Source organism: Bombus fervidus, chromosome 15 (assembly GCF_041682495.2).
Source record: "Bombus fervidus isolate BK054 chromosome 15, iyBomFerv1, whole genome shotgun sequence".
Taxonomy (NCBI): domain Eukaryota; kingdom Metazoa; phylum Arthropoda; class Insecta; order Hymenoptera; family Apidae; genus Bombus; species Bombus fervidus.
In genome coordinates this window covers 2,306,832-2,316,272 of record NC_091531.1, presented here as the reverse complement: position 1 = coordinate 2,316,272, position 9,441 = coordinate 2,306,832, and the positions used below count along the sequence as shown (strand labels likewise).

Here is a 9,441-nt window from a genome sequence, read left to right as displayed (position 1 = left end):
TCCAATGGCTTGCAACAGCGAGCCCACGAAACTAAAATATTTTTGTATAAAAATAATATTGATATACTACTTGTCTCAGAAACACATTTCACCCTAAAAAACTACATGAAAATACCGTACTACACCATATACGATACCAAACATCCCTCAGGTAAAGCACATGGAGGAACTGCAGTAATAATAAAAAATGACATCAAGCATCACTTACATAGTCAAACAAATCAAGAACACCTACAAGCAACCACTGTCACAATACAAACCAATGACAATTACTTCCAGATGTCAGCAGTATATGTACCTCCGAGACACAAAATGACACTAAAAAAATGGGAAGAGTACTTCCAATCCTTAGGCGACAAATATATAGCGGCAGGAGACTTTAATGCAAAGCACACATTATGGGGTTCGAGAATTAACACGCCGAGAGGTAGAACATTAGAAAAATACATTAGAAGCAGCAACCTCAACGTACTATCTACGGGAAAACCAACGTACTGGCCGACAAACCCCAATAAAATACCTGACCTGTTGGATTTTGCAGTAACAAAAGGGCTAAATGTAAGCAAATTAAAAATAGCAACCAGCCTCGAGCTTAACTCCGACCATACACCAATTATAATAGAATATACAAGCAAACCACTACTTTAGAACAAGTCAGAATCGCTTTGCAATAAAACCACCAATTGGCAAACTTTCAAAGAGCTGATCGAAAACAAAATCAACTGCAATATCCCGTTGAAAACACCTGAACACATTCAGCAGACAGTAGCAACTTTGACAGAAATAATACAGGAAGCAGCGTGGGCAACCACCACCTATGAAACAAATACCAGGCAATCAAAAATTATTCAATCAGAACCAACGAAGAGCAGGCAGAAGAATTCTCAAAGCATCTACAAAATATATTTTCGCCGTATGAAATTAATAACAGCATCCCTGGATGGCAAACAAATGAAGAAGTGGAAAATGCCAGCAACACAACTGATAAACGCTGCACCATACTCAGCACAACAGCGCAAGAAGTTACAAACAAGTAAAGCACCAGGATTTGACTTGATCAATGGGAAAATCTTAAAAAACCTTCCCTCAAAGGCAATAAGACTAACAACGATAATATTTAACGCAATTCTAATACAGTACTTTCCTACACTATGGAAAATAGCACAGATAGTAATGTTACCCAAACCAAACAAAAACCCACATCTAACTGCATCCTACAGGCCGATATCATTACTACCTGCATTTTCCAAATTATTAGAGAAAATAATATATAACCGCTTAAAACCAACAACAGAAAAAGAAAACTAATACCGAACCATCAATTTGGATTCAGGAATAAACACTCCACAATAGAACAAATACATAGACTCGTCAATGAAATCTTACAGTCGCTTGAAACAAAACAATACTGCACAGCACTCTTTATGGACATCGAAAAAGCATTCGACAAAGTTAACCATGAAAAACTTCTTCAAACAATCAAAAAGCAATTTCCAGAACAAATCTACAAACTACTCAAATCTTACTTAAACAACAGAACCTTTGTAGTAAAAATAAATGATGCATACTCTGAAATTAAGGATATCAAGGCAGGAGTACCGCAAGGAAGAGTCTTAGGACCAATATTATACACACTATACACGGCAGACATACCAACAACTGTCAACAGCAAAACACTGACGTTTGCGGACGATACGGCTGTCACGTAATTTTTGTAGTGAAAATACAAGATTCGGTCTGAAGTCAAGTTTATTTTTCACAGTTAGGTTTTGTTACAAAAAAGATCGGAAGGAGAACTGTTCGGTCCTGGCTCGTACCATCAGGGAAGAAAGCTTGGTGTGGGTGTGCCCTTTTGAACTCAAAACGCGGATTCGTCGTCCGCACTTTTCGGTAGAAAAGTGAGGGTAATGATCCGCCATGCCCATTGGCTAATGAATGATAAAGAAAGCCAGATATGGGCATCCTTGTTCATGGGAAAAGTTTGTTATCTCGCCAGACACCCGCTTTCTCCGTAATAGTTAAGAGCGTGCAACAAATATGCGGACCATCTGTAAACCGAAAATGTTTATGTGAAAAGGAATGAAACAGAACAGATTCGGTTTACGGTGTCTCCTTAGGCCTGTTGAGGGTTAGCGTTAACAATGGGTAGTTCTTAACGTCCAGACTATGAGGAATCTCGCAAGGGCCATCGCATCTGGCGTAGCAAGTGCTAAACAGAAATTTGATCTGTGACATTCCCCCCTTCTTAGATTCAACTTGGTCCCTCAAGTTTTCTTCAGGAGGCTTTTGCGAAATCGTACTCGATGTGGTTTGAAAATTACACCTGATTCCTATTCTCCTTCGGGGTGGCATGTATTGGTTGAGGTATAGGTGTTGGGTGTTGCAGCCAGGGCGTTTGGTGCTGGTGGGGCTGTTGACTAAAATTTCATTTCGGCAGAAAAAAATAGATTAATACATAAATTGTTATACAAATATTCTTTTCTCTCCTTTTTTTTTTTCTAATAGTATGGTTTTTATTTGTGCGGATATTGTTCTGGCAAAGAGAAGTGTCGACCTGGAAAGTAGGGCTTTAAACGATTGCCGTATATCTTTTTGTCTTGAATCAAATAATATGGGGTGCATACTTTATCAATTGTGTATGGTCCCAACCATTCCACATCAAGTTTATGTCTTTTATGATCGTTGTGTACTAAAACGGAGTCTCCTTCTTTGAAAACTGATTGGGGCTTTAAGATTTTTCGTTTTTGATCGCGCTGATATCGCTGTTTGCTTTTGATTAGTGTTTCGCGAGCGTGTCGGAGTCTAGAATCCCATTCCTTTTTGCGGAACGTGACTTCGTCTGCGTACGTGCGTTGGGGATTCTTGGATATTGTGGAAGGGAGATTGGCTTAGTGTCCGAATGTGAGTTCGAATGGCGTGTAACCAGTGGAATCATGTATCATTGTATTATATGCGAGGCATACAAAATTAAGTTGGCCGTCCCATTCTTCATCTGAATTTCGCTGTATCGATTTTAACATGTCTGTTACTACTGCGTGCGTCCGTTCTAAAGATCCGTTACTCTGTGGGTGGAAGGATGTTGTCTTGATGTGTTTGATTTTAAACGCGTTTTCGTACTGTTGCATTAAACTAGATATAAAATTCTGTCCGCGATCGGTTAGTATCTTCTTTGGGGCGGAAAAGATGTAAATGTAATGATTCAAGAGTGCGTTCCAAATTGTTTCCGTTTGCTGAGTCTTTAGTGGCACGAGTATTAAATATTTTGTCAGTACGTCATGTATGGATAGAATGTACTGATTGCCCTTTTTTGTCTTTTTCAATGGCCCTAATATATCCATAGCAATCTTATCGTTCGGTTCGAGGGGTATGTCGGTGATACAAGGTTCTTCACGCGGTCTGATACGTGTAGTTTTAGATGTTTGGCAAGTGTCGCATGATTCTACGTGTTGTTGTACGCGTTTCATCAAATCTGGTACTCTGTGCCGTTCGCGAATGCGGTCGTATGTCTTTTGTATGCCGGGGTGTCCTACTAGGTCGTGATTTTCCTTCAATAGTTCCTCTATTTCCTTGTCGCTGTATGTTTTAATTGGTTCCCATGCAAAATTTAATTCTTTCACGGTGTCGTTGAGGAATAGTAAAATTTGTTTGATCGCGTTCTTCTCCGTTTCTGTGAAACTGTCGTCGCCTATACCTATCTTCTCGTTCGTATGAATAATCTCGTTTAGCTTGTTCAACCATTTGATTTCGTCGTAATTCCCTAGCTCTGTTTTGGATAATTGATAGAAATATTTACGGTTCGGAGTCATTTTGAGAATTTTGGGCAACGCGTCGGTAGATTTTTTTTCAATCGTGATATTTTTTATCGAGTTCTACGTTTAAATTTCTGTTTCGTCTAGTTAAAACATGTATCCTAGATAGTGCGTCGGCTGCGGTATTATCTTTTCCTTTAGTATACTCTACGTCGTATTCGTACTCCTCTAATTTTAGTCTCCACCTCATCAGTCGTGACGAGGGGTCTTTGCAATTTTGTAGCCATTTTAACGCTTGGTGATCGGTTCGAATAAGGAATTTCCGGCCTAACAGATATTGTCGGAGGCGTTTCACGGCCCATACGATTGCCAAGAGTTCTTTTTCGGTTGTGGAATAATTTTGTTCCGGTAGGTTCAAAGTTCGCGAGATGTAACAACAGGGGTGTCCGTCTTGTGATAAGATCGCATCTATACCTTCGTTACTGGCGTCAGTTGTTAGTATGAAACGTTTTGTGAAGTCGGGGAATTTTAATACGGGTGATGAACAAAGTTTGTCTTTTAGTGTTTGGAATGCTTCCTGAGTTTTATCTGTCCAATGAAATGGTGTTTCCTTTTTTGTAAGCTCGGTCAATGGTTTCGCGATTTTGGAGAAATTTTTGATGAACTTGCGGTAATAACCTGCTAGTCCTAAGAAACGTTTGATGTCCGTGGGGTTACGTGGCTGTTTGAAGTTACTGACGGCTTCTAATTTTTTGGGATTTGGTTTTACACCTTCGGCAGTTACTATGTGTCCGAGATATTCCAGTTCGGGTTTAAGGAATTCGCATTTATCAGGCTGTACCTTGAGTCCGAGTTCGCGTAAACGTTGCAATACTATCGCGAGATTATTATTGTGCTCTTCAATCGACTGTCCGAATATTATGATATCGTCCAAATATACAAAACAGTGTTTATTTACGAGTCCTCTAAGAGCGGTGTCCATCATGCGTTGGAATGTTGCAGGTGCGTTTTTTAAACCAAATGGCATTCTATTATAATGGTAGTGTCCTTGTGGCGTGGAAAACGCCGTGTATTTTTTAGAGTCTGCGTTCATTGGAATTTGGTGGAATCCAGAGGATAAGTCAAGGGCCGAGAAAAATTTTGCGTTACCTAGTTGGGATAGTATGTCGTCTATATCGGGTAATGGGTATGCGTCTTGGTCAGTTAGTTCGTTTAATTTTCTAAAGTCTATTACAATTCGCCATTTCTGTTTCCCTGAGGCGTCTGCCTTTTTTGGTACTACCCAGACTGGTGAATTGTAAGGGGAGTCAGATGGTTCTATTATGTTCTTTCGTAGCATTTCGTCCGTTTGTCGTTTGATTTCCTCTTTGTGGCATTCGGGTGGTCGGTAAGATTTTGTGTTAATGACTTTATTCTCTTTTAGCGTTATTTTGTGTTTAGCAAGGTTAGTGCACGGTAAAAGTTCGGTTTCTAGATTGAATACGTCGAGGTAAAACAGCAATATCTTTTCAATTGGTTCACGGAGAGGTTTTTCTATATGCGAGAGTCTGATTAAATCTTTAAATGTGGAGATTTGACCGTATGTATTTGAATTTTCGATGAGGTTAGTTATTCTGGCTGGGCACTTACCACCATTGATAAAGCATATCTTCGTCGGTTTTCCTTCCAGGTAGACTGTTTTTGACAATGCTTGTTTTGGGGGTACGTCGGTTTCCTGTTGCAATAAGAGAATGTTATCGTCTAGTTTGAGTTGTTGGTTTGAAAGTTCAAATTTAAATTTAGATAGGGCTGGCAAACCGAGTATGCCGTCCTCTATAATCGGAAAGTCATTGTCTACCACGAAGAATTCTACAACCTTACCAAATAATTTTATCAACGCGTGTTCGTTAGTCTTAAATCTAGAGTGTCCCATCGAGAATTTCTGTTCTTTCACCATCGTTGGTCGCAATACACATCGTCGTTTAAGTATGTTAATTCCTGCTCCGCTATCGACGAGGAATTCAAGTCGTCGTCCGTCGGACCGTAGAACCACTGTGGGTAGTCTTCCTGTTGTGGCGTTAATTCGAAGGTCTGGTCTGTTGGTTCCTCTGTTTCTTCCTGGCGTGTCTCGAGGCTGTGAACTGCTGGTGGTCTCGGAGGTTGGCCGATTGTCTGAAAATTTCTACACTAACTAGGGGCCTGTCCTGTTTGGTTACACTTTGAATATTTCGATTGACCTCTTTGGGCCGGTGGCATTTGTTCGGCTTGCTGGGAGTTTCTTGACGTTGGATAAGGTGGTGGAGCTGGGTTTTTAATGGTTGGGTTAGGATCATTGGTCATCGGTCGTCGCTGCTCGGGGAATCGTGATCGTTCCGTTGGTCTTGATCGTCGATTTCCATCTTCCCTGAAGTATCGCTCGACGTCGGAGGCTCTCTTTTCGGCTTCGGCGATATTGTATAGTGGGTAGCCGAGTAATATTCTTCCTATTTCGGGTTTTAACCCTCGGATGAAATCGATTACGGAGTCTCTTAAGATTCTATCGTTCGTCGTTCGTCTAATGATTTCGTCATGGTACTCGTTTGTTATACTGTTTTGTAATTTATTGAGCGCTCTGCGAAATCTGATAATGTAACTCTGAACGCTTTCGTCGTGTCCCTGTCTTGTTTCGCGTAGTTCGTCTTGTTGTTCCCTAATGGAGGTTTGAGTGGCTACGTTTCGTCGTAGGGCATCGTACAAGTGTCCGAATTCGTGGATTGGTACATTGCGGATAGCCATTGCGGCTTTACCCGTAATTTTCCCGAACTTGATCATTTTGAGCAATACCGTTTGTTCACAACACAAGGCTCGCACCTCGCGCACTTCGCGTATGAACTCTTCTACTCCGATATCGTCTTCGAGGCTTAGCTGTGGTAGACATGCTATCGCGTCTCTGGCTCGTAACCTCGGAGAGTCGAATCGCGGTAGACGGTCTTCGTAGGAAGGATAGTTTTCTGCTTCTGTTTGAATTGGAGCGGATAGTGGGGGAGTTCTGTCTCTTGCGGTAACAACTTCGTCCACGGTAATCATGGAGCTCGGTTCCGTATTAACGTTGTGTCCTAACGTAAATTTCGAGATGTTTTTGTTTAATAGCTCTATCTCTGCTGTACGCTTCTTATTTTCACCGTCGGTTATCTGTCGCGTTTCTTCTATACGTCGCGCAAGAAGTTCGATTTGTTTGATGAGGTCCTCGTTTTGTTTGGCGAGGTTCTCGTTTTGTTTGGTGAATTTCTCGTTTTGTTTGGTGAGGATCTCGTTTTGTTTCTGTATCGCGTCGAGTATGGCACGAGTCGACTTATCCATAACTCCGGTTGCAGAAGCGGTTTCCTTTTTGTCCTTTTGTGGCATGGACATGATTCCAATCAAGCTTATCGAATCGGAATTATCGTCGTTTGAATTCGAAACGCTTGGGAAACTTGGTTTTCTCGCACGGTAACGCGAAAATGAATTGAGTTTTGTAGCTTACCGTAGTAGCTATGCCCGTCGAGGAGTCTCTGGGATGTTTCCTCTCTGGTTGGTTCTGGATTCCGAATCTTATTCGTAGGCTTGCTCTGCGCTGACAGTAGTCCTCTCGTCTAGTTTCACCGTAGTGGAACGTTGAAAGTTGCTGCAGGGCTTCGTGGTAGCGAAGATTCGCAATGGTCCGCTAATCCTTCGATCTGATGCGCGTATGCCGAAATCGTGATTTCGTTTACACTGAAGCAAATGGATCCTTAGCAGGATCGCCAAAATGTCACGTAATTTTTGTAGTGAAAATACAAGATTCGGTCTGAAGTCAAGTTTATTTTTCACAGTTAGGTTTTTTTACAAAAAAGATCGGAAGAAGAACTGTTCGGTCCTGGCTCGTACCATCAGGGAAGAAAGCTCGGTATGGGTGTGCCCTTTTGAACTCAAAACGCGGATTCGTCGTCCGCACTTTTCGATAGAAAAGTGAGGGTAATGATCCGCGATGCCCATTGGCTAAGGAATGATAAAGAAAACCAGATATGGGCATCCTTGTTCATGGGAAAAGTTTGTTATCTCGCCAGACACCCGCTTTCTCCGTGATAGTTAAGAGCGTGCAACAAATATGCGGACCATCTGTAAACCGAAAATGTTTATGTGAAAAGAAATGAAACAGAACAGATTCGGTTTACGGTGTCCCCTTAGGCCTGTTGAGGGTTAGTGTTAACAATGGGTAGTTCTTAACGCCCAGACTATGAGGAATCTCGCAAGGGCCATCGCATCTGGCGTAGCATGTGCTAAACAGAAATTTGATCTGTGACACGGCCATACTAGTGAGGCATGCAAATCCAGAAACGGCCGCCGCACTACTACAAGAACACATTACAAAAATAGAAAAATGGCTGCAAAACAAACAAATAAAAGCGAACACCAGCATGTGCAACCACATAACATTTACACTTAGAAAAGGGAAAACACCAGATATTCAACTGAACGGCGCCCACATAGCACAAACAAAGCAATTCAAATATCTAGGAATACATTTAGACACACACCTTACATGGAAGTACCATATAAAATCAATAATAAACAGAATAAGTGCAAAAAGGAAGCAGATGTACTGATTAATCAATAGAAAATCTAAATTAAGCATAATGAATGATCTAAATATATACAAAACAATAATCAAACCAATCTGGACATACGGAGTCCCACTATGGGGGACGGCAGCAATGAGTCACATAAGCAAAATAGAAATAGAGCAAGCAAAAATTTTAAGGACAATAGTTAACGCTCCATGGTACGTCAGAAGTGAAGACCTACGAAAAGATCTAAAAATTCCAACAGTCAAAGAGGAAATCGCTAGATTCGCAAAAAAGTACAAAGAAAGACTTGCAGCACACCCAAACCAGCTGGCTGCTGAAACAAATAAAACCAAAATAGAAAGAAGACTGAAGAGGAAGCATCCCGCAGACCTCGAAATAGAGATGCAATAGGAAACCTAGAAGATGGAACCCCGCTGGGGGTAACCATCCACATGCTATATTTTATTTATTTTTATTTATTTTTTATTTTTTATTTTTTTTTATTCTTTTATTCTCTAAGCTATAACATTTTACCAAATGTCCTTCTGGACAAATTGTAAAAATTTAACAAACAATCAATAAAAAAAAAAAAAAAAACTCCTTCTACTCTTAAGCACTCCGCTCACGTCGCCGTATGAATCGACTAAAATCTTTTATAGAAAGGAAATCTTCGGAAGAAAATCTTTATGTACATGTTTTACGATAATACCTTGGTTAATTAGTTAACGTAACGGGCTTACGAAGTTGTTTAAGAATTTTATTTTACTCTTCTTTCGCTTCTTCTTCTCTCATTTCAGCACGCTTCTTGATTTCTAAATGAATCGAGTATTTTCTGCGTAGGATCTGATTTCCTGTTCTTCGTTTGCTGGCTGACAACTGTATATCTGTTTATTGCGCATGATTTCGGAGCGTGCTCGCCCAACACACTTTACGCATCGTATTATACTCCCTTACTGTTGCAGTTCACTGCAACGTAATCGATTCTTCGAGTTCTTGCATTGTAGTCTGTCGGATTTCCTGTATATGTCTCATGTAACTAACTTGCCCAGCATGTAGTGCCTCTGGAACAGACTTATTATCACACTTGCAAGTGATAGTTTCATGATAAACGTATCAAGTTTGTTACTGTTTTGTTGAAGATGCTTAGT

At 40.7% G+C, this 9,441-nt stretch overlaps 1 protein-coding gene across 2 annotated transcripts; it reads right to left on the bottom strand.

Moving 5' to 3' along the window:
* Positions 1-1,959: 1,959 nt before the first annotated feature.
* LOC141445893 (uncharacterized) lies at positions 1,960-7,417 on the bottom strand. 2 transcript variants are annotated; one of them, XR_012453409.1, is made up of 2 exons: positions 7,231-7,417; positions 1,960-2,417 (listed from the first exon to the last, which is right to left on the bottom strand). XR_012453409.1 is itself a non-coding variant. In XM_074112086.1 (2 exons), the coding sequence occupies exons 1-2, from the start codon at positions 6,792-6,794 to the stop codon at positions 2,101-2,103; spliced, it is 597 nt and encodes a 198-aa protein (XP_073968187.1). In that variant the 5' UTR covers positions 6,795-6,806; the 3' UTR covers positions 1,960-2,100. The 2 variants fall into 2 exon arrangements, 1 of the variants encoding a protein (XP_073968187.1); XM_074112086.1 differs by lacking the exon at positions 7,231-7,417 and adding an exon at positions 6,515-6,806.
* Positions 7,418-9,441: the final 2,024 nt, after the last annotated feature.

Coding starts and splice junctions, on each gene's coding strand:
- LOC141445893 (XM_074112086.1), bottom strand. CDS start 6,794: ATGATTACCGTGGACGAAGTTGTTACCGCAAGAGACAGAACTCCCCCA. Junction 2,418..6,514: donor CAAGTTCGGGAAAATTACGG/GTAAAGCCGCAA, acceptor ATGAAATTTTAG/TCAACAGCCCCACCAGCACC.